This window comes from Dendronephthya gigantea, unplaced genomic scaffold (assembly GCF_004324835.1).
Source record: "Dendronephthya gigantea isolate DGI-Jeju-01 unplaced genomic scaffold, DenGig_1.0 000056F, whole genome shotgun sequence".
In the NCBI taxonomy this organism is placed as follows: Eukaryota; Metazoa; Cnidaria; class Anthozoa; order Malacalcyonacea; family Nephtheidae; genus Dendronephthya; species Dendronephthya gigantea.
The window spans coordinates 207,673-231,888 of NW_021163066.1; the positions used below are offsets into that span (position 1 = coordinate 207,673).

A 24,216-nucleotide genomic window follows, 5' to 3' on the forward strand; every position below is an offset into this window, starting at 1 on the left:
CATAGTGTGCATGTGCAGATTGATACCTATATTTATAACAATTTGACGTTTATGCGTTCCAAAAACTTTTCTCCATTGAAATTATCGACGTGACTCTCAGAGCATTTTTACATTATTTATAATATTTTTTTACTCTAGTTTAAATCTCGAACTAGAGGGTATCTCGAACTAAGGTGACATGAAAATTCAAGGCAAACAAATATTTGTGGGTTAACAACAAAGCACATAGCATAAACTAATATAGTTTGTAGATAAAACCATGTAATATTGGAAGAAACCTGAATAGTCCTTGGGTTATTTCTTTGATGAGCCAGCGCCACTATCAGCAGCGGCTTTCTTTTCAGCGGCTTTCTGCTGTTTCAACCTCATGACCTCCGCATCTCTGAAAGTGAACATAATAGTTATTAACCTTTAGCTTGCAAAACCGCCAGATCATTTTTTACTTTGGTTTCTTGCCAAAGCTCTCTGATGTTCACGATAACTTTGTATAAAACACATATTTCACCACTTCCACTCTCTAAAAAGCTCTTAATTGCTAAAGCACACCTCCTCCCTTCAATAAGCATCGCTATCTAACTCCTAAAAGCACTCCCAATTTTTGCAGGGGGATATAGTAAAGGGGTATTGTACGGGTTCGTGGAAGAGGTATACTATAGGAATGTTTCTTAGTACAACAAGGAAGCACCGATAGACAGGAAGTACTACAGAAAAAAAGCTTTATTATTATGTAACCGTATAAATTAAACTTAATAATATGCATTTCATATAAACAATGATACATGTGATCGCTAATCGGTGAAAATACAAATATTTTATTGATACAAGAAGGAAATACTAGAAGATATAAAGATGTTCCGTATTAGAATGATAACAGAAACTTCAAAATATTTGAAGAATTACTTGCTACAAACAAGAGTGGGTGCAAAGAGACGGCCATCATTCGATGAAATTGATTGTCATCTTGCTTGTGACCCTACAGCATTGTATGCTGCGGAGTTGGATGGTACACCAATTGGGATTGCTTGTATCTTCAAATACGAGGATGGTTATTGCCATGGAGGTGGGACGTACATTGAGAAGAACCATCAAAAGTCTGGCTATGGAATGGAAATACTTAGACACGTCGTAAAAAACTCTGAACCGATTTCAAATCTAACCACATATGCACGGACATCTAAAATGCCAGAAATGTTCAAAAAATATCTTGGCAATGTTGATTTCTTGTTCTCGGCAGAGACTCATAATATCAATTCAGAAACAAGTGTCAAAAAACTCCAAGGAAACTCCAGTGATGCTTCGTCATATCATGTGAGAGAAGTTGCAGATGCTAGCTTTGAATCGTTGGTGAAATATGATAAAGTAATATTTGGATATGATCGGAAACAGTTTTTACACAAGTGGTTGTATTCACCAGCAAGCCATGCATGTGTTGCTTTGAATAGCGAAGGATCTGTGGCTGGGTATATTGTTGCACGAGAGTCAGTTGTTCCCAATGAAGGTTATAAAATTGGACCATTATATTGTGAGAATATCAGCATTGCAAATGCTCTTCTCAAACCAGTACTTGAGCAAATCAACAAGCAAGGATCATCCTCTTCCGTTCATATTTGTTGCCCAATTGGCAAAAATCCACAAGTTGAAGAACTTTTGAAGTCTCTAGACAGTGAATATGTTTACAAGCATAGCTTTATCGCCACAAATGGCCTACCAAGAGGTCATCATGAGCATTGGTTTGCAATTACATCGACATTTTCTGGTTGAAAATCCCATTTGCACAATGCTTCATCAGACAATATCATGACTGTGTTGCTGCTATGTTCGTAACTTTCAGATCTAGTTGCAATTTTTGTTACAAATTAGAGTATAATATGTAATTCTATTTTAGGTTATTTTAATATGTGTAAGAACTCTTCGAAGAACTGTATTCGAAAAAGTATTTCCAGAAAATATTCTCTAGAGTGAAAGCACTAATAGAAATGTTTCTAAATACGAATAAAGATGTTTCGCTTGAAAATGATAACAAAATCAGCATATTTGAAGAATTATTTCCGACAGATAAGGCTAAGGATAAAAATGCGTCGATCATGTGATGCATGCGTATTTTCACAAGCAAATTGAGTCTAGGAAAGTTGATGTTTGCAAGCGGCATTTTTAGGACGAGGTAATGGAATATTGTGAGAGTTAACCACTTTTCGTTGCTAATTTATATTATTTTTTAACTAGAACAGAGTAAACCAAGCGAGAAGTAATGCATATTAAATAGTGCTTCATTGTTGACACAAAACAGCGGATTACGTAAGCATTACGTAAATCTTGACCTTTCTCGCCTTTTGGCGTGATTCACTGCATGACTTTATTATAACGGCATATTTACTAAAATGATTAATTGTAATGTTTTCAAAAACAAAATGTAATAAAGATTTTTTTCCCTTTACAACTGGAAAAACTAAACCTGTACGCCTCCCCCTAAATAAATTTCACCATCTCCAGTTACGACGAGGCTAGAACTACGTAATTAAATAAAGTTGTGAACAGCAGAGGATCTGTAGCTGGGTATATTGTTGAACGAGAGTCGGTTGTTCCCAATGAAGGCTATAAAATTGGACCATTATATTGTGAGAATATCAGCATCGCAAATTCTCTTCTCAAACCAGTACGCAGTATGCGAATCAACTCAAAAGCAATCAAAGCATTATCCACGCCGGTTCATATCTGCTGCCCAGTTGGAAAAAATCCACAAGCTAAAGAACTTTTTTCCATCTTCCAACTTTTTTTTCCATATCTCCATTATACGCGGTATTGGATGTAGGGCTATTAGATTTTCAGCATCTGGTGTGTTGAAACAACCGTATAGAACACATCTAGACGGAATTTTGCAGCGCAAAGTATACAAATTTTGATGCATACGACGACATGTATTTATTGTAATGTGACTCACTGAATGTGACAATATTTCCATGAACGGTATGACGTCAAAACCCTAATAAGTTCTCAAGCTCTTGAAAAAACCTATATTTTGGAATGTTTGATCCAAAATATCTTTAGAAGTATTTATCTGACCGAGGAATAATACATATCATTTAAATCGCCTGATTTTCGCGAATTTTTGGTGAAAAACTGGTAATAATGTCATAAATTATGCACCTGGAATAAAATGTGCATAAAGATGTCCCGTATTAAAATGATAACAGAATCGTCGGCGTATTTGAAGAAATATTTCCTACAGACAAGGTTAAGAATGAAAACGCGGCCATCATTCGATGAAATAGATTGTTATCTTGCTTGTGACCCTACAGGATTGTATGTTGCGGAGTTAGATGGTACACCAATTGGGATTGCTTGTGTCTTCAAATACGGTGATGGTTACTGTCATGGAGGTGCATACTACATTGAAAAGAAACATCGAAGATCTGGTTATACGTTGAAATTGTCTGAAGTGATTAAAATGTCTGAAAGATTTAAATCAACGGCAAATATGACCACTTATGCCCTGACATCAGGAGGACTGAAAGCTTTCAAAAAATCATTTGGCAGTGGTGACTTCTTGTATTCTGTGGAGACTCATAATCTAAATTCAATAACAGCCTTCAAAAAACTCCAAGCAAACTCCAGTGATGCTTCGTCATATCATGTGAGACAGGTTGCAGATGTTAACTTCGAATCGTTGGTGAAATATGATAAAGTAATATTTGGATATGATCGGAAACAGTTTTTACACAAGTGGTTGTATTCACCAGCAAGCCATGCATGTGTTGCTCTGGATAGCGAAGGATCTGTGGCTGGGTATATTGTTGCACGAGAGTCAGTTGTTCCCAATGAAGGATATAAAATTGGACCATTATATTGTGAGAATATCAGCATTGCAAATGCTCTTCTCAAACCAGTACTTCAGCAAATCAACAAGCAAGGATCATCCTCTTCCATTCATATTTGCTGCCCAATTGGCAAAAATCTACAAGTTGAAGAACTTTTGAAGTCTCTAGACAGTGAATATGTCTACAAGCATAGCTTTATAGCCACAAATGGCCTACCAAGAGGACATCATGAACATTGGTTTGCAATTACATCAACACTGTTGGGTTGAAAATTGCTTTATTAAACAATATTTTAAATATTATAATACCACTGCTTTGAGTGATCTTGAGGTGCAATTCTAGTCAGAATTTATATTGTATTTTTTGAACAGAGCTTAACTAGACATTCAATGGGTTTCCTGGAAGCACCATTAGAAATTATTTTCCTGCAAGAGGAAGCACCAAAGGAAATTAAAGCACCATTGAAATTTGAAAAGCAACCCTAATGAAACAATCACACATTGTTATTCATAAATCAAAACCATTAAAATATAAAATCCAGACATATTAGCAAATAAAAATGTTTCGTATTAAAATGATAACAGAATCATCAGCATATTTGAAGAAATATTTCCTACAGACAAGGTTAAGAATGAAAATGCGGCCATCATTTGATGAAATAGATTGTTATCTTGCTTGTGACCCTACAGGATTGTATGTTGCGGAGTTAGATGGTACACCAATTGGGATTGCTTGTATCTTCAAATACGAGGATGGTTACTGTCATGGAGGTGCATACTACATTGAAAAGAAACATCGAAGATCTGGCTATACGTTGAAATTGTCTGAAGTGACTAAAAGATTTAAACCAACGGCAAATATGGCCTCTTATGCCCTGACATCAGGAGGACTGAAAGCTTTCACAAAATCCTTTGGCAGTGTTGACTTCTTGTATTCTGTGGAGACTCACAATCTAAATTCAATAACAGCCTTCAAAAAACTCCAAGGAAACTCCAGTGATGCTTCGTCATATCATGTGAGACAGGTTGCAGATGTTAACTTTGAATCGTTGGTGAAATATGATAAACTAATATTTGGATATGATCGGAAACAGTTTTTACACAAGTGGTTGTATTCACCAGCAAGCCATGCATGTGTTGCTTTGAATAGCGAAGGATCTGTGGCTGGGTATATTGTTGCACGAGAGTCAGTTGTTCCCAATGAAGGTTATAAAATTGGACCATTATATTGTGAGAAAATTAGCATTGCAAATGCTCTTCTCAAACCAGTACTTGAGCAAATCAACAAGCAAGGATCATCCTTTTCCGTTCATATTTGTAGCCCAATTGGCAAAAATCAACAAGTTGAAGAATTTTTAAAGTCTCTGGACAGTGAGTATGTTCATCAGCATAACTTTGTAGCCACAAATGGCCAACCAAGAGGTCATCATGAACATTGGTTTGCAATTACATCAACACTGTTAGGTTGAAAATTGCCTTTGAATATTATAATAGCACTGCTTTGAGAGACCTTGAGTTGCAATTCTAGTCAGAATTTAGAGTACAAACAGTTTTTTGAACAGAGCTTAACTAGACATTCAATGTGTTTTCTGGAAGCACCATTCGAAATTGTTTTCGTGCAAGAGGAAGCACCAAAGGAAATTAAAGCACCATTGAAATTTGAAAAGCAACCCTAATGTAACAATCACACATTGTTATTCATAAATCAAAACCATTAAATATAAAATCCAGACATATTAGCAAATAAAGATGTTTCGTATTAAAATGATAACAGAATCGTCAGCATATTTGAAGAAATATTTCCTACAGACAAGGTTAAGAATGAAAATGCGGCCAGCATTTGATGAAATAGATTGTTATCTGGCTTGTGACCCCACAGGATTGTATGCTGGAGAGTTGGATGGTACGCCAATTGCGGTTTCTTGTGTTCTCAAATACGAAGATGGTTATTGCCATGGAGGTGCAATGAACATTGAAGAGAAACATCAAAGAAATGCTTATGCATTAAAAATGCTGCAGCACATAATTAAAAAATCCCAACCAATGACAAACATAGGCTCATATGCACGTTCATCAGAATCTCTGGAACTAATCAAAAAATACTTTGGCAATGCTGATATCTTGTATTCGGCTGAGACTCACAATCTTAACTCAATAAACGCTTTCAGGAAACTCCAAGGAAACTCCAGTGATGCTTCGTCATATCATGTGAGAGAAGTTGCAGATGCTAACTTTGAATCTTTGGTGAAATATGATAAAGTAATATTTGGATATGATCGGAAACAGTTTTTACACAAGTGGTTGTATTCACCAGCAAGCCATGCATGTGTTGCTTTGAATAGCGAAGGATCTGTGGCTGGGTATATTGTTGCACGAGAGTCAGTTGTTCCCAATGAAGGCTATAAAATTGGACCATTATATTGTGAGAATATCAGCATTGCAAATGCTCTTCTCAAACCAGTACTTGAGCAAATCAACAAGCAAGGATCATCCTCTTCTGTTCATATTTGTTGCCCAATTGGCAAAAATCAACAAGTTGAAGAATTTCTGAAGTTTCTGGAGAGTGAACGTGTTCATGGGCATAGCTTTACGTCCACAAACGGCCTACCAAGAGGACACCGTGAACATTGGTTTGCAATTACATCAACATTTTGTGGTTGAAAATCCATAAATTTGCATAAAGCTTCATCAGACAATATCATGAGTATGTTTGTAACCTTAAGTTTCAGTTGCAATTTTTGTAACGATATTTGTGCATGAGATTTATGTCCAGTCATTAATATATATACAAATCCATTTTTAAATAAAACAGATGACATTAGACGACATTAAGCACCTTCAAAAACACAAATTCAAGCTTTCTCTAATAACTAAATCATCCCCTTGTTTAAAAGGCACCATTTCTCTAAAAACTCCTAAAAGCATGTGTGTCTAATAATATTCTCATAAACATTGTATGGATTTTAGGAAAGCACTATTCGAAATGCTTTTTGAATAAGTACTACACGAAAATGAAAGCATGAATAATAGAATTGCTTAAAGTGCCAAAGTTATATAAAATAAAGAAATGTAAATTCAGATTTGTTGAATACCTGGCTTATTATTGGTTGATATTTGTACTGAAATCATAGCTGGATAACTACGTAGCCACAAATTGTTTAAAAAGAAGACAGCATGAATTTTACCTTTCTTGTCTTTTAACAAGATTTGCTCCTTTATTTCCATCTTGCTCATCTCCTTTTTTTGCTTTTCCTTGCTGTTTCTTTAAATTTTTTGCCCGTGCAAGTTCTCTCTGATTACCACCTGACAAACAAAATAAAGACATGCTCAAAAGATTACCCAGAAATATTCAGATATTTTCAAACAACTAATAGTAGAATACTACAACTTACACTAACCCACCACATTTGAGATATCTTTCTCTGGTTGTTCAGAAACAAATCACAACAACTTATTATAGAATACTACCTACACCAGACCACCACTATAAATATATCTTTCTCAGGTAGTTCAGACACACACCATGACAGCTTATTGTAGAGTACTACCTACACTGGACCAGCACGTTTGAGATATCTTTCTCGGCTAGTTCAGACACAAACAACAACAGTTTATTGTAGAATAAGCTTTCTATAGTAAATATTGTGGCTAACTGATCTTTTAATTGAAAATTAATAACATGCTTAATGATTCTAATTGGTGCAATGGTCTAATGATCCACTATACTCAATTAACAAGTACATTCTTACAGTTGATTCACCCGTAGTCATGGCAAAAGCCTTCAGGCTATTTATATTTAAATTATATTGATATATTAAAACCACATGAACATTCAAAGACATAAAGAACTATATGTGCTGTAAAATTAAAAATAAACATTTTGTCATTTTAATTGTAGTATTAAAATATCAGTTTTTAAGAAGTAAATTGGGGAAAAAATATAGTAATCATCAGGAAAAGAAATTGGGGCAAATATCTCTACCTTTGTTACAATCAATAGATACTGAAATTAAAGACAACATATTAAATATCAAAGACAAAAGAAATGAAATAAAAACCGATATAAAATTTCCATTTTAGGTCGCTCTATTGTAAATTTATTGTTCGTTTAAAAATAAACACAGGACTAGCATACTTACGAGTCATTGTAGAGGCTTTATTGAGTTAATCTTTGAATAAAATAGCTTTTTAATAAAAGATATAAACTCAATACAAAAGTTCATTGACTGTGTTTTGAAATGGTGTCCTTTATCACCAGTTAGTTTACCACCGACACGTCCCGCGTGTTATCTCGCGAGAATGTTTTCATCGGACATAAAAGAGCGAGTTTCTAGCGAGGAAAGTCTGGGAACAATCGATTTCCTAATCTCAGGTATTTCCTAATCCACATTTTTCTCACCTAATCGGATGATTCAAATCCTAATCGGATGATTCAAATCCCAATCTTAATCAGGAATCGAATATGACGAACATCCGTAAACAAATATGGCTGATATCTGATATTTAATAATTTTAATACCATTGTCCTTTTGACTGTGCGACAGATCACTGACAAGTTATATAAATAATATTTTGTCTATATATGGACACTAAGTAACGAGTACCATTACGCAGCTAAGTCATATGTTGATAAATGTGGTTGTAAATACAGGATTTTTGGGTGAAATCGTACCAGAGAATCAGAGATTTGCTTGGGAATCATCGTAAATACTTCCGAAATACGAGTTATTTGGTATATGTAAGGCATGTTCACGTCTGCTTTTGCATGAAGGAAATCTGTTTCTTTTCCTATTGTGCAATTCTATTGTCACGAGCCATTCCTCAATTGAATTGGAGATCGTAGCATAGTTTGACGAACTGTTGATCAATCAGACGTAATTCAACGGCAAAAATTGGACGGTTCACTCTCAAAAATGCATTCAGTTGTGGTAAAAATAATTTCTTTATCGGTTTTATTTGTGGTCACATTTGTCGCGGGATTACTTCCTCTAACACTTCGTCAAAAGCGATCGCAAAGCGACCCAAATCGCAGAGCATTGCGTGACAGAAAACGCAAGCAAGTGATTAGTTTGTGTACGTGTTTTGCTGGTGGAGCTTTTTTTGCATCGAGTATGTTGGAATTATTACCAGCAGTTGAGAAGGACTTTAAGGTTGTTTTGGAAAACGCTAAGATAGACCACAGCTTTCCTCTAGCTGAATTTGGGATAAGCATTGGATTCTTTCTGATTTTGACAGTTGAGCAGATAATCCATGTTGCAAAAGAGCGACCTTCTCATGGTCATGGTCACAGCCACACTCATAACCACAGGGATTCAACAGCATCTCCACTCCTTCATAACGGACACACTCCTAGCTATGGGACAAGAACACCTGACAGCCAGCCTTCACCTAGCGAAAATGACAGCGGAGAAAGTGACAACGATGAACCACCACCAATTGCCCAATCACCACCAGTTCCTCTGGTCAATGATAGTCACATAGAGCACAGACATGTACAGAGTACTGAACATAACCAAATCAATGACGATCATGATCATGATCACGAGCACAGCATATTTGCGGAAATCAGCAAAAAGCATCACAATGAACGGCATTACCTCAGATCCTACCTGCTTCTTATTGCCTTGTCAGTTCATGCTTTGTTTGAAGGTCTTGCAGTTGGCCTTTTTGAAGATATCAACAACATGTTTCAAGTGCTAGGTGCTTTGGTCATCCACAAATGCATTCTGGCATTCTCAATTGGAATCAATCTTGTGCAGCATAGCTTTCCTGCACCAGCAGTTATCAAGTCATCCTTTCTCTTCTCAGCAATGAGTCCTGTTGGCTTTGGTATAGGAATTCTCATGCTGACCTATGCTTCTACAAACTTAGGACGGATATTTTCAGCCTTGTTTCAAGCACTTGCGACTGGAACTTTTCTTTATGTGACATTTTTTGAAATATTCTTCCATGAACTGAACAGCAAGGAATGCCACAAGCTGTTGAAAGTTCTCATGATGATTTTGGGTTATGCTTTAATTGCCATTGTGCAATATATTGAAAATCTATTGAAGTAACAATTGTACGAAAAAATATATTATTTTGCTATCATCTTCTGACCATAGGCAAGTGTTGTTGTGATCAGTAATGGTTACTTTTGCCTTACGTGACATCTATTATAAATGTGTAAAGTTGAATAGGGTTTTGCAAAAATGTTTAGTCTTTGTCTATGAGATATGTTATCTAAAGTGATCAATTGAGAGGTGAAGTTAAAAATTTTTTTAAGATTGGAGGTTGTTCACAAATCAAGATTAGATACAAAACAATATAAAGAGTTATATTTATACTTGTGGCGTAGAGTTGTTTTTCAATAAAAAATTGTAAATTTGGACTTTGTAGTGAAAGTATTAACTAGCTGATCCATTAGAGGTCCACCACACCTTACAATTGTCTTACCTACCTAAATAACACCCCCTCCTTTGGTTGTTTTGTCCTGGTACTAGTATCTTCAATTATTATTCAATTATTACCAATGCTAGTTAAGTGTTTTACTTTGCTCTTTGTCATTTATTTCATCTGTCCTTGTGGCCTGATCATACTCACTACTTGTGATTGCCTGGCTATTGGATGCCTCATTCTTATCAGATTTGTCTTCCTTGTCTTTATCTGCATCAGTGGTCACTCTTTGTTGACCAGCAGTGTTATCATGATTGTCCTCATCACCAGTCACTTTTGGTTGACCAGAGCTATCATCATGATTGTCCTTATCACCAGTTACTTTTGGTTGACCAGAGTTGTCATCAGGATTGTTCTCATCACTAGTCACCTTTGGTTGACTAGAGTTGTCATCAGGATTGACCTTATCACCAGTCACTTTTGGTTGGCCAGAGTTGTCATCACGATTGACCTTATCACCAGTCACTTTTGATTGACCAGAGTTGTCATCAGGATTGACCTTATCACCAGTCACTTTTGATTGACCAGAGTTGTCATCAGGATTGACCTTATCACCAGTCACTTTTGATTGACTAGAGTTGTCATCCGGATTGACCTTATCAGCAATCACTTTTCGTTGACCAGGGCTATCATCATGATTGTTCTCATCACTAGTCACTTTTGGTTGACCAGAGTTGTCATCACAATTGCCATCATCACCAGTCACTTTTGGTTGACCAGAGTTGTCATCAGGATTGTTCTCATCACCAGTCACTTTTGGTTGACCAGAGTTGTCATCAGGATTGTCCTTATCACCAGTCACTTTTGGTTGACCAGAGTTATCATCATGATTGTTCTCATCACTAGTCACTTTTGGTTGACCAGAGTAATTGTCATCACAATTGCCATCATCACCAGTTACTTTTACTTGACCAGAGTTGTCATCAGGATTCTTCTCATCACTAGTCACTTTTGGTTGACCAGAGTTGTCATCATGATTGTTCTCATCACCAGTTACTTTTGGTTGACCAGAGTTGTCATTACAATTGCCATCATCACCAGTTACTTTTGGTTGACCAGAGTTGTCATCATGATTGTTCTCATCACCAGTTACTTTTGGTTGACCAGAGTTGTCATTACAATTGCCATCATCACCAGTTACTTTTGGTTGACCAGAGCTATCATCACAATTGTCCTTATCACCAGTTACTTTTGGTTGACCAGAGTTATCATCAAGATTGTCCTTATCACCAGTTACTTTTGGTTGACCAGAGTTATCATCACGATTGTCCTTATCACCAGTTACTTTTGGTTGACCAGAGATGTCATCACGATTGTCCTCATCACCAGTCAATTTTGGTTGATCAGAGTTGTCATCATGATTGTCCTCATCACCAGTCACTTTTGGTTGACTAGAGCTGTCATCACAATTGTCCTTATCACCAGTTACTTTTGGTTGACCAGAGATGTCATCACGATTGTCCTCATCACCAGTCAATTTTGGTTGATCAGAGTTGTCACCATGATTGTCCTCATCACCAGTCACTTTTGGTTGACCAGAGATGTCATCATGATTGTCCTCATCACCAGTCACTTTTGGTTGACCAGAGATGTCATCATGATTGTCCTCATCACCAGTCACTTTTGGTTGACCAGAGATGTCATCATGATTGTCCTCATCACCAGTCAGTTTTGGTTGACCAGAGATGTCATCATGATTGTCCTCATCACCAGTCAGTTTTGGTTGACCAAAGTTATCATCACGATTGTCCTCATCACCAGTCAGTTTTGGTTGACCAGAGTTATCATCACGATTGTCCTCATCACCAGTCAGTTTTGGTTGACCAGAGATGTCATCACGATTGTCCTCATCACCAGTCACTTTTGGTTGATCAGGGTTGTCATCACAATTGCCATCACCAGCCACATCTTTATCAGCAGCACTGTTATCAGGACTGCCCTCACCAGCCACATTTTGTTGATCAGAGCTGACTTCAGTTATGCCTTTCTCATTTCTGTCTGGTTCATTAAACCTACCTTTAAAACTCTCTTCACTCTTATGAACACTATGTGACGTGCTTTCTTTGTTTGATTCGCCAGTCATAGTCATATCAAAACTACAAGCCAACCTTCTCCCTGTTTTATTTGACGATTTCTTACCATGCATCTTTGAGTTCTCCTTTATGTTATCAAACTCGGATTCTTGTATTTGGAAATATTTAAAAATTGATTCCATTGCTTTCCACGAAGTTTCTTCATGTTTTGTTGTTCCTGGTTGGAAAAAAAATAGCATCTTATATTTCTGTGATTGCAGGAGAGGGGAATACATCATCCTTTCTCTCAAATAGAAAGGATGATGCACAACCAAGTTAGGATCTCAAGACAAAGTCTATTAATGTTAGAATATACATGAGATACGTAAAGTTGATTTACCAGCAGAAACTCGTGTGACATGTTTCTCATCATCCTGATGTGACATTGGTGTATCAAGGTCACTGTCTGAAGAAACCCAGTTTACAGAGTTCTTGAAGTAATATACAATATAACAATTAACTGTCTGAATTATTAAGGAATAATTACAACTTATATTAACTATTATAGGAATATTACTATTACATATGATATGCATAATGTGCTTGTGTCACTCACTGTACCTTCATAAACCAATTTCTTGTTTCATTTTTGCAATACATTCTTGAGAAACTATGAACTGAGTCTGTGAACGCAACAGCAACAACCCGTGGGAGGCATTTTGGAGAACTGGAAAACTAAAATTAATACGAAAGACATATGTCAGTACTTCTACACTGTCATCATCTAACACTATACACTATACACTTGTCAAATCTAAAACTACTGGGGCTGGTTGTATAAAACTCTTTAGCTACATTTTGCATCGTAAAATCCTAGTTAACTCAGAAATACAGGACTCTGGTTGGCCAATTCTGTCCTTAACTACAATTAAAAGTTAACTAGCCTTTTATACAACTGGCCCCTGATAGTTATCACAGAACAATTAACCTACATGATCAACAACAAGATATCCGCCATAGCTATGAGCCACAACAAAGATTCTTGATGCAGATGTCTTCCAAATGATGTTCTTCCATACGTAAGAAAAGTGTTTCTCTGGTGACTCACTTTCCTAAATCAGAGTTATTCTATTAAACATATACGAGCTTTTTATGCCATGTTGTATTATAAGTTACAATACCTTGATTTGTTTCCAGACTTTTTGCCCTTTCACATCAACATATGTATCATTTTGATTGGTGTTCATGATAACAACTCCATAACCATCCTTAAGACATCAAATTAATTCATTTTGCTTGATTGGTTTTATATAACCACAAAAAGACCTTCAAAGTGACTACCTACATTTGAAATACATCTATATAGCTATTCTAAACAGATATATTAATCATGGAATATACATTCACATTTATACAAGATGATAATGATAAATATGATATAAACCTTTATTGCTCTCTTGATGTAAGGAATCTGGGTTCCATGGTCCAGACAATCATTAATTATTAGCCTGAAACATGTGTAAATCACAGCGTGAATATAAAGAAAATTAATCTGAAAACAATTAACTTTAATTAACAAAGCCTTGTATGTCTTTTTAAACAACATGACCAACCTCCTAGCCCACTGACCAGCTCTCACCACTCCAGAGCCATGAACAAGGACTAATAATTTCTCTTTTGAGTGAAAGTCTTTACTCACAAAAATGAATCCTTTAGCACCATCTTTGCTCTTCTGCAATGTACGGTGAATTAGTTTATGGCTTTCAATCTTTTTGACAATTTTTCAAGTCATATACTGTACCTGTTTTTTAATGTTGGGAAAAATAGATGATTCTTTGGTTAACGGTATTTCTAACTTCTCCAAACCAATCTCTTCACTTTGCATTAGTTCATAAACATATTCCGTTATGACCTGCATTTAAATAGAAATGACTTTTTCAATTTTCAAATCACCAAATGCATTTCGTACATCTTTACACAATAACATATGATATACTGTACCTCGCCAAGCATTTCATAGTTTTTCTGATTGTACGAGTGGTCATCACTGATATAAAAATTAAAACCAGCTTCATTATCATCGATCATGACAAGACGACCCTCTAAATTTAAAAAAAAAATTTTATCATTGCTAATTCTGGTGTAATTTTTAAACGATTACTTAAAAACATGAGTTTGTTAAACTAAACCGGAATACCAATGTACATTCAAATTATTCTCAAAATACAAACTGTTTGTCCTTTGCTTTTTAATTATTCTCACTCGAATCTAATGTGATTGCTTGAATGACTCTCTTCTTGTCACACAAGTAAAAATGATAAAAGATCAGAGCATATATATTAAAATGAATTAATTCAAAAGGTCACCTTCATTAAACTCGTAACCAAAATCTTTAACTGAATTGTATGAATCCCAAGCCATTTTTTTCTTCGCAGGCTTTTCACATTCTGTAATAATACAAAATTTGGGTTTCCTGCCATAATATTAAAACTAGCTGATCATCGTCAAAGCATGGTTCCCTTTAAAATTAGCAACAACCAGAGATGTACAGTATTATGTACATCAAAAAAGTCCCTTAACAATGAAAGAATGATTTCAATATAGGGTACTTTTTGGGGGGTCACCCTGTTTTGTTTGTGGCCTGGGGAATTTGTACAAAAAATCAAAGCAGTTTACTCACAAGTCATCGCAGAGAGAGCGAACGCAAGAGAGCCACATTTATATTAAATTAGAAAGATTTATTTCGCCCCTACCAATGTTAGGTTTCTTTCGTTTCTGTGCAGGTTTTGAAGGACAGCTCATTTGATCAAACGTACATACCAGTTTAACCACTACCACCTAGATGAATGTTATATAAATATCGTTGTATTAAATTCTTTATAACGATGGAAAAAAAAGGAACCCAGAGGTCAACTGTATCTTAAAGCAGTGAAATAGCTCTAATATTCACTGCTATCCGTTCTTTCTTTTACGAAGAACAGATGATATACCGGTTAAAAAGGTTTGAACACAAATTACTTTGATATTTGGCAAAAATTAGATATCTTTCTAGCCTGGGTACAGAAATAGCTTTTCTATAGAAATAACTCTAGTATACATGAAGTGATTTCTGTAAGAACTGTAAGCTGGCTATCACCTTCCAAACTGAGTAAAAAATACACTTTTCGTACCAAGCAATAAAGGAGAGAATATCTTGCTCTTCGAGTTCCTGTCAACGTTGCCACTTTTCACTAAATCGCTGAGAAATCTTTCAAACTTTCACTTTCGATTCTGGCATTTTGTTTACAAAATTTGTTTCTCTTTAAACTCACCCCAATACTTCATCTTAGGCTGGTAAAATGGATCCAACCAGCCAGTTTACGAGAATATACTGTATTGCTGTAAATTCGACCTTGCCAAGGTTGGTTGAAACAAGGTTGAACGGAAAGGCTTGCTGCTACGCAATATATGCTACTAAGCAAATGAAATTCATGACGCCAGACTATATTTTAAGGAATATATTTAACAATGCGTTCATCGTATAAAACAACAAAGTTAGGATATATTATTTTGAGACAAAAGTTTAATATCACCTAAAATTCGTGTTAGAACACACGCGAATAAAATAGTAATAAAATTGTCCTTAAATTAAGAATGTAAATAAAGCTTTATCGAGTGAATAAATTATGTTTTTCTATTCTATTCTATTCTCTATTCTACCACAAAACCGCCGCCCATATCTGTTTTAAATATCAAATAAAAGACTCCCACTAGCAGAGAGCGATCAATTTTTAGAACATCGATTGGAAATCGATTTTTTTCCAAACAAAAAGTGGAAATAAATTAATAAAGAGATTAATAATGAAGAGGATGTATTGAGCGCTCGCTGCTTTGAGAATCAAAGTCGATGTTAAACTCGGTTATTTTAGGAGTTTTAAAGAACTAAAATAAGGCCATAGAGAATTTTTTGGCCTGCACTGATTAAAATGGATAAGTGTCATGTCGCTTGTCCCGAATTGGGCGAGTTCGATTTCGCATGATCGATTTTATCTTTAGAGTTGCATAAAAGCTTTGAAGTCTATTTGTATCCTTGGAGTTCAGTCTTCTGGTGCCGTTTTCAATACGACATGCGTTGCCACACAGCTTGTCCACGACCTCGTCTGAGAACGCATTTTTGTTTCGTTCTAAAATCTCATATTTCGATGAATACTTTCGACACTCGGTTTGGTTCAAGTTAAGGTTGTACTTCGAGTCCGTAGTTAATCGTTTGTCGACGTTCAAGTCCAAAATATTGGTAGTAACTTCATTCACTCTGAAGTGTTTGTTATCGTCCTCAGGTGAATGATTTTTACTTTCTACTCCAGTCATGGTATCGTAAACTGTGGCTGTTGAAAGGTGAACATCGGATGAAGTCATATTGGAGTTTTTGAAGTGTTTATGAGAGTTATCATCAGAGACGGCTTCGTTCGTTCTTTTCTGTACAGGAGCTTCGTCCAAGGATTTATCGTGAAAATGGTGATTTACTTTGAAATTAGATTCGTTAAAAACACGATGGTTCTCTGTTTGTTTAGCGGAGTTGGATCATCAATCGTGGAGCCTCGCACTCGCGTGAAACAGTTAAGACGCAATGTTTGTTTCTGAAGCGGAGGGGCCGACTTTACCCTGACAACCCCAAACTTGACGGCGTGATCGCTCACAGGAACCTCTTCTGACACTTCATCAACAAAATCAAGTTCATTCTGAAAACAAGATAACTCTTTTAACTTGACCTCGACTGTTCGATCTAAATCAGGTTCCAAATTCCTGGCACCATTCTTCACACCCCCCTCGTTCCTATGAAACCCCGCGTTCCCATCAACTTCCATGAGGTTCTGATCATCATCCAAGCAAACGTTCTCACTCCTGGGACTAAGTTCTTTGGATTTTTCCAACAGTTTCTTGGCCTCATCGAGAACTAATTTCATCTCCTGTAAATCTATCGAGTCCAGGCTCTGGTCAAAATTCTGGATGTCATTCATCGAACTAAATCCCTCGTTTTTTCGAAATTTCTCCACACGTGGCGTCTTTCCATCTTCGCTTTTCGGCTTCGATTCATCCTTCGGGCTGAGAATTTTATTGCATTCTTGCGACAGATACCGCATTCGTCTGTTGGATTCTTTAGGAAGGAGTTGATGGTTGTGCACTGCTTGGGAGGTGCTGTTGTTGTCAATGGCAGGGCAAGGGAAGCTCGAGGTAATGGCTTGCGGGTTATTGAGTTTCTCTCTTGCACTTGAATGGCAGCGATGATTGAAAGGTGGTAATTGTGTTATAGATTTTGAGGGTCTCTCCGTAAAAGGTGTTGTATACTTGTAATGGCCTACGGGTGACTCTGGTCTAGAATATTCTATATTCAGTCCAGTAAGTCCATGTGTTGCCTGAAATCCGTCCGTAGTTTCTCTTAAACTTGGCACTGGTTGGGAATTACCATTACCTGGCAATGAACCTTTCTCTTCTGAAGGAAATAAGTCGTGTCTGGAGGTCTCTAATTCGACCTTATTCTTCAGCAACTGCTCTGATCTTAAAATCAATTCCTGGACGTGATCGTCCGCCACAGAACTCTTCTCCTCGGCAACACTAGGTTTATAAGCGTCTCGGAGAAGTTCTTGAGATCTTCTTATCACCTCAGCAACGCCAAGATCTAAGGTAGAATTGTGATTACTCAACACACTCAGATCGCTAACTGAAGAGGAGATGTTTTTCTCCGGCGCTTTTTCAACTTCTGTCGATGCATTATTAAAGAGCTCTGACTCAAATACAGTCGGGACTGGAGGTATATTGTTAGTTATATCAGTTGAAGTGGACACAGCTGGAGTGAGGCATTCACAAATATCGCTGATCGCCGGCACACTGTCTATAGTTTTCTCTGCAATAATCTGACGAGAACGAGATATCAATTCTTGAACTTTATCATCTCCAGCTTGCGTGAGCGAGTTTGTGACGTTGGGGACTTCTGTGGATTGTTGATCGAGGGATGTCTGGGGATTCGAAGGATGAACAACTGGGGATACATCACATCGTTGCTCGTCCGGGCCGCTCAATCTAGGAACATGATTCTCGGGTATTTCACTTAACGGAACTTGAACCTCGGGCAAGTTTTTCTCCTTGGATCCATTGCAATGATCATGGAAACGACCAGAATTTGAATCCAAAGATGACTCGTTATCGGAACTAGGACTCTTTAAATGTAGCTTCTTCTTCCTTCTGTGATGGTGATGTCGTCGATGACCAGATCGTTGCCTTTCTTTTTCCCATTTTGAGCTGCTGAACATTGTCATTGAATGGTTTAAAACGAGAGGGGCCTCGCTCACTCCATCTTCATGAGCAGCTAAACCATTGCTATCGCTAGACGAACCATGTTCCTCTTTGAGAACCTCTAAAACTTTAAAACGATTGAAATCACTTTCATTGGAATTCTCGTGATAATCTTCACCGACCGTCTTGAGATCTAGAGTGAGAGAGCATCTTTCCTCCGTCGAATGAGACGTGCTCTCAGATGGACTAACACTCAGTTCTTTGGTTATATCAGTGAGACTTGAATAACTCGACATCTGCTGATGGATACGAGGTTGTTCTTCAGCCAAAACAACGCATTCACCAACAATCAGATCTTTCAACGTGTATTCCAAAAAATCGTCGACTTCGTGTTCTAGATGTAAGGGTTTTAGACACACAGGTTCGTCCGCTACGCATGCGTACTCCTGAAGAAACGGGTGGCTGAGAGCCAGCTCAGTTGTCACGCGATCGTCAGGGTTGAAAGATAGGAGATGTTCGAGGAGATGGAACGCTGTAAAAAAATAAAAAAAAATTAAAATAATCAAATCTAAAATCTTTGGTTCTTATTTGTTCCATAATCTATCCAACAAAATCCAGATAATTTTATACGTCTTTTACAATGAAATAATAATATTTTCGTAACGAGATTCTCAAAAAAAGAACGGGTAGCCATAATCAGGAAGTACTGGTTATTGTCAATTACGAGTTGTTGCGTTGGCCGTTAATATTTCCTTCTTCCTGGAAGGAAGTCTGCGCGTGACTTTCAACGTGACCAGCCCAACCCAACCTATGAGCCTATGTCGTCTAGGAATTTGTTTATGGTGGTTATACGTGCGTGTTTATATATTCATGACCACAATTTCACAGCTGCGAATGAGCGATATATTACTTTAGCGTGAAATATGCCTTTTTTTGATATCGCAAGTTATATGTTGTCTATTACTGGGATGATTAATGTCCATAATGAAAACTGTGGTAATTTAGCAATATTGTTCACCATGGAAACTGAACGATAGGAATTCAGGATGTTATCTAAGATATCTTTCTTATCGTTATTTTCTCAATGAGATTCTTGTGGGTTGATTGAGGTGTCCTGCCTTGGATGCACTTTGTTCAAATTCAATGTTTTAGCCCCCTCAAAACAGGTGTCTAAACAAAACCCTCCCACATTGTCCCACTCTTAACGCAAATGTTTGGCAAGGCTTGGGATAAAATACTAAATCCATAACATTTGAGGCCGTTCTAGCGCGTTGCTTTATGCCATAAAGATTATCGTTGCTAATAACCCCCCAAATTTGGCACATCAGAAATGAGACATTTTAAATACGCATCTGAGGATTTTCAACCTAACCCTCTTGACAAAGATTACTTTTCATACTTAAAAGGGATGAAGGGTGTCATTTGTCTACCAACTGGCATTTTCCTTCAGGCATTTCTCCTCACAAGGACTAGCAAGTTCATTGTAGAACACAATCTATGATGGACGCACCACACTTGAACCTTTTCAAGAAGTTTAGACACAAAGGCACAGGAGTTCAATGGAAAATATAACAATATAATTTCTGGCATATTTTACCTTTGTCTAACCTGTGTTTTGGCTGAGTTTAATGAGATAAAACACACTCATTCCCATTAACAACAAATACATTACAACACTATATTAATTTTTTATGCAATTTTAGAGTTGTAAACAAAACAAATGGAGTTATTTTTAAAATAATCTCTTCCTACAGCATGGATAAAATTTTATTCTCTTATTTGTATATGAATTCTTTCAAGATATGGCATTGTATTGCCACCTGGATACAAATTCTATGTTTTTTTCATTGCTTAGCAACAGATATTCGGGCATTTTGCAAGTTTCTAAACATCACCACATGAAATACATGTTTATTAAACAGTGAACATGGCCACCCCTTGTAAGATCTTAAATTGTGTAAGAATTTACAGATCAAATGATTCAGTGTATAATACAGTGTACAGGTCTAGTTACGTTCAAAATTCTCGAGTGTGGTGGTTCTATCTATAGCAATATTCCATAACCTGTTATTGTGTCTAGACTATCACCCTGAAAGGTTATCTCAAATGTGGTGGTCTAGTGTAGGTAGTATTTTGCAATAACTTGAACTTGCCTAAAAGACATCTCCAACCCAGGGGGCAATATTGATTCTAGGGACAACAAGCTAAATAAATATGGTTCTATTAGACATTAACACAAATTTATCAACAAGGTAGGCTGCTTATGTACTTTGTCCCTTTCCAGAAGACCTCCTAAAAATAAACTCTCGAACAAAGAGCCTTAGCTAAACATCAAAGTTCTCTTTATCAACAGCAAGCGGTCTTCTGAATCCCACCATTTCATGATTACTTCCTATGATGTCATGACAGTCATGCTTCAGATCATGAGTCTACCCCATGACTGTTGTTCAGGAGAAACATGTTTACGTTCTAACCTTTAATTATTTTCTGTGTCTAGTTCATTAAATTTTGCATAGTCATAACACAGACAAATTGTTAACAATTATAAAAGGGATGTTTTGCCATCCATATAAAGGTCCTTTCATGAAAAGTTAGAAGCGTTACTAGCTTTTAGCCGGTAGATATTTAAACGGATTAGTAAACATGTATATAAGATTACAGTTAACCTTGCTTCTTGAAGGAAATAAATAGTTAATAACCCTGAATAAAATATCAACTCCAGTCATAAACAGCTTTTAACGATGACTTTGAATGCTAAAGGCTTGTTTATAGGACGTTTGATTATTTTTGCATGAGCCATAAAAGCCATACTTTTTCTAGACAGTTTTAATCGTGGTTAGCCAAAATATGCAAAGATTGTATATTAAATATTACGTAATGAACAATGTTGTAAGTATATATAGAAACCAGACTTGTGGGCCGTACCAAATAGATGAAAATAACAAAATATCTTCACCTGGCGCACAAATACTCCCTAGAAAAGGCCTAGCTGGGAAAAAATTGCAGCAAAAACAAGTTCCAGAAGTTTTGAAACCGATCGTTATTTTGCATATTAATTATTGAAGCGAAACAAAGCCCATATTTCGACACTTTAAAGGTCAACTTGTAGTACTAAACGTGTTTCCTATCACGGATTATGACACGAAACATATCGATCGGTGGGAAACGCAGGAAAACGCAGGAAAATCTGCTTAAAATGGCTCAAATTTGTTCCCATATTGCTCGAAACTTTACGAAGCCAGTCGACATTATGAGTTTGTTCACAATAGACCGCAATGGGTGGCAATATTCAAAAATATGTATGTAAAAAATTTGCTACATACCTTGACAATCAACTTTTTGAAATTTCGACTGAAGTGGAAATTTCGGTTCTCCCGAATACATGATGTTCACTTCTTCCGTTAAATACTTGCGAATATGGCTTTGGTCTTTTATGGGTACCTTAATTGCATGAATTATCAGTTCTAATTGTTCCAAATCATTTTCTCCTTCGAACAAAGGCCGGCCTAACAGCATTTCAGCTAAAATACAGCCCACAGCCCACATATCGCTGGCCGTACTATACTGGCCAGTTCCAAGAATGAGTTGAGGTGCTTTGTACCATAAACTTGTATCACAAGAGGTTAGAGAAGAACCGTGATTGTACTCTGGATCTAACACCATTGAATGACCAAAATCACCGATCATTAATTGCAATGAATTAACATTCACCATTATATTACTTGGTTTTAAGTCTCGATGCAAGACATTCGCAGAATGAATATACTTTAACCCTCTTAACAGTTGATAGAAGAATAGTTTTACATATTCGTCCGAGAGTCGAGTATGACTTTCGATAACTTGTTTGAGATCGGCGTCTAGTAGTTCTTGTACAAAGTATATGCAACTCGTCTCTCTAAAATTCGCCGGCGAAATATCGGACACATCTGTGCCGTCTGAAATAATAGCATTAAGAAGTCCAACAATGTTTTCATGTCTTAAACGTCTCCTGATACGTATTTCTCTCAATGCGGCTCGACATTCATCTTTGTTGGCGACTGAGATCCGTTTAATACATACAGGAAAGTCGAAACGTGTGTCGATCCCTGATAAAATTCTCCCATTACCACCAGCCGCTATCTGCTTTATTTGAGAAAAATATGGCCCAAGAGCACCGGAGAATGTCCTGTCGTACATCACTAAGCTTTAAACACTTCGTACTGAACGTCTTTCTATAAAAATCTTCACATATTAAGGCCATGACCCTATATACAAAACCTATTCATATGAAAGTGACGCTCGCTTATATAAATTCTCTTCCGTTCGAATTTTCGCCGGTACAATTGAAACAGCGCATTTGATTGGTCAATATATCTGCGTCATCTCTAACTCGCAATGTGATTGGCTCATAGCGGAATTTTATGAATGAAACCGCAGAATTACGTAGTGTCGATGAAAAATTATTCCTGTCTCGAAAATTCCCCACTTTGAGGTTTACTTGGGGGGTTTTATTTGATCAAAAAGATACCGAGAGTAAAACAAATGCTCCCTGTGACATACAGTGCTCTTTATAAACCAAACTTAAAGTGATTTACTGTTAAAACGGCTAAAATCTTTGAGGGAAAAATTCGTGCTTCGTATCTGACTTGAAACTGTCAAGAATATTACTTTGCGTCATATGCGCGCGTAGGCTTTTATCGTGAAGTACGTACATAGACGTATTTGAGTGTTTTTACCCCCAAAAGGGTTCAGTTTCGTACAAATAAGCCTATTAAAAACGTTGAAGAAATATTTTTTAACAAAACATTGTGCTACTTTCTTTGCGGTCATTTTTTTGACAGCAACAAACGCAATACAACTTTCCATATTAAATAGAAAACGTGGCATAAGGAAGTGTGTTATTCTAGGATATACAATGAGCGATAAACTTCCTGTAGTTGAAAAACAAATAGAAGCCCCTAAATGCGAAATTTTAAATAAAATGTTTATATTATTGGCCATTTGATGTTCGTGTTTTTAATGTCTAAAACCTGCGGGTATTTTTACGTTTATTTTAGTAAAAATAGATCGAATATTCCTATATACGTGCGTGTTAAAAAAACTGGGAATTATGCATGAAAAATTATAATTGAAACACATTGTAAATAATAAAGAGATTAGCATAATGTTTGAAAGTTCAAGGTCAGAATGACCCCATGTTTTACTGATTGCTTCATTTATCAAAGCCGCGACTTCGAGATAAATAGGACAAAGGGACCTGTTCTTGTAGAGCCGTTTGAGCAATATTCGGTCACGCGTTTATGTAACGCTTTTCACATGGGAAATATTGCGCGAGGACAAAGGACAAGTGTTTTGTTTTACAGAGAATATTGTAACTGTGATCAAGGGAGTGAACCTAGGAGTGACTGAACATTTGTTCCTACATGTCCATGTAAGGGTTGCCACGTTTCTCGTGGTACGAAAGGGAGTACTACACTGTGCCAGGATTATTCTTGGGGCGTTAAGCCCGCGCAGGGGCAGCTGTGAGTTATCCCCAAATGATATACCTCCATTTCCTCTTCTCACGCCATTGTCGACAGGCTGTTTCACGGTTGTCGACAAAAACCTATGCTCTAATATTACTCCAGGGGCTCTTGAATTGATCGAATGTGAAAATTTGTCTGTTTTGATGTTGTCAGAACCACGCCCTCGTTTTAACGGTTCATC

General features: G+C 36.7%; 6 protein-coding genes across 7 annotated transcripts; 4 read left to right on the forward strand and 2 right to left on the reverse strand.

Moving 5' to 3' along the window:
- Positions 1–344: 344 nt before the first annotated feature.
- Positions 345–2,675, forward strand: LOC114529477. The gene has a single exon (XM_028551297.1). The coding sequence runs from the start codon at positions 850–852 to the stop codon at positions 1,759–1,761; it is 912 nt and encodes a 303-aa protein (XP_028407098.1). The 5' UTR covers positions 345–849; the 3' UTR covers positions 1,762–2,675.
- A 298-nt stretch (positions 2,676–2,973) lies between these two features.
- On the forward strand, positions 2,974–4,084 carry LOC114529287. Its single transcript, XM_028551044.1, has one exon. It carries the CDS (start codon positions 3,155–3,157, stop codon positions 4,082–4,084), a length of 930 nt encoding a protein of 309 aa, XP_028406845.1. The 5' UTR covers positions 2,974–3,154.
- A 95-nt stretch (positions 4,085–4,179) lies between these two features.
- LOC114529478 lies at positions 4,180–5,306 on the forward strand. Its single transcript, XM_028551298.1, has one exon. The coding sequence runs from the start codon at positions 4,375–4,377 to the stop codon at positions 5,281–5,283; it is 909 nt and encodes a 302-aa protein (XP_028407099.1). The 5' UTR covers positions 4,180–4,374; the 3' UTR covers positions 5,284–5,306.
- Positions 5,307–8,292: 2,986 nt separating this feature from the next.
- Positions 8,293–10,184, forward strand: LOC114529476 (zinc transporter ZIP1-like). The gene has a single exon (XM_028551296.1). The coding sequence runs from the start codon at positions 8,728–8,730 to the stop codon at positions 9,868–9,870; it is 1,143 nt and encodes a 380-aa protein (XP_028407097.1). The 5' UTR covers positions 8,293–8,727; the 3' UTR covers positions 9,871–10,184.
- Positions 10,058–15,549, reverse strand: LOC114529475 (uncharacterized protein DDB_G0290685-like). Of its 2 annotated transcripts, none has more exons than XM_028551293.1 (12): positions 15,432–15,549; positions 15,015–15,099; positions 14,628–14,708; positions 14,263–14,363; positions 14,063–14,173; positions 13,875–13,993; positions 13,706–13,769; positions 13,443–13,529; positions 13,254–13,373; positions 12,883–12,996; positions 12,662–12,752; positions 10,058–12,499 (listed from the first exon to the last, which is right to left on the reverse strand). In XM_028551293.1, the coding sequence occupies exons 2-12, from the start codon at positions 15,061–15,063 to the stop codon at positions 10,329–10,331; spliced, it is 3,108 nt and encodes a 1,035-aa protein (XP_028407094.1). In that variant the 5' UTR covers positions 15,064–15,099; positions 15,432–15,549; the 3' UTR covers positions 10,058–10,328. The 2 variants fall into 2 exon arrangements, with proteins under 2 accessions (XP_028407094.1, XP_028407095.1); XM_028551294.1 differs by having other exon boundaries at positions 15,398–15,549.
- A 228-nt stretch (positions 15,550–15,777) lies between these two features.
- On the reverse strand, positions 15,778–22,807 carry LOC114529401 (serine/threonine-protein kinase ATG1-like). Its single transcript, XM_028551199.1, has 2 exons — positions 21,855–22,807; positions 15,778–19,063 (listed from the first exon to the last, which is right to left on the reverse strand). The coding sequence occupies exons 1-2, from the start codon at positions 22,705–22,707 to the stop codon at positions 16,761–16,763; spliced, it is 3,156 nt and encodes a 1,051-aa protein (XP_028407000.1). The 5' UTR covers positions 22,708–22,807; the 3' UTR covers positions 15,778–16,760.
- Positions 22,808–24,216: the final 1,409 nt, after the last annotated feature.

Excerpts from the sequence above, each read along its gene's own strand:
- LOC114529477 (XM_028551297.1), top strand. The coding sequence starts at position 850 with ATGTTCCGTATTAGAATGATAACAGAAACTTCAAAATATTTGAAGAAT.
- LOC114529287 (XM_028551044.1), top strand. The coding sequence starts at position 3,155 with ATGTGCATAAAGATGTCCCGTATTAAAATGATAACAGAATCGTCGGCG.
- LOC114529478 (XM_028551298.1), top strand. The coding sequence starts at position 4,375 with ATGTTTCGTATTAAAATGATAACAGAATCATCAGCATATTTGAAGAAA.
- LOC114529476 (XM_028551296.1), top strand. The coding sequence starts at position 8,728 with ATGCATTCAGTTGTGGTAAAAATAATTTCTTTATCGGTTTTATTTGTG.
- LOC114529475 (XM_028551293.1), bottom strand. The coding sequence starts at position 15,063 with ATGAGCTGTCCTTCAAAACCTGCACAGAAACGAAAGAAACCTAACATT. Across the intron at positions 13,994-14,062 it reads TTCCCAACATTAAAAAACAG|AAGAGCAAAGATGGTGCTAA; the intron begins GTACAGTATATG and ends CGTACATTGCAG. Across the intron at positions 12,500-12,661 it reads TGTCACACGAGTTTCTGCTG|GAACAACAAAACATGAAGAA; the intron begins GTAAATCAACTT and ends TTTTCCAACCAG.
- LOC114529401 (XM_028551199.1), bottom strand. The coding sequence starts at position 22,707 with ATGTACGACAGGACATTCTCCGGTGCTCTTGGGCCATATTTTTCTCAA. Across the intron at positions 19,064-21,854 it reads TCAAAAAGTTGATTGTCAAG|CGTTCCATCTCCTCGAACAT; the intron begins GTATGTAGCAAA and ends ATTTTTTTACAG.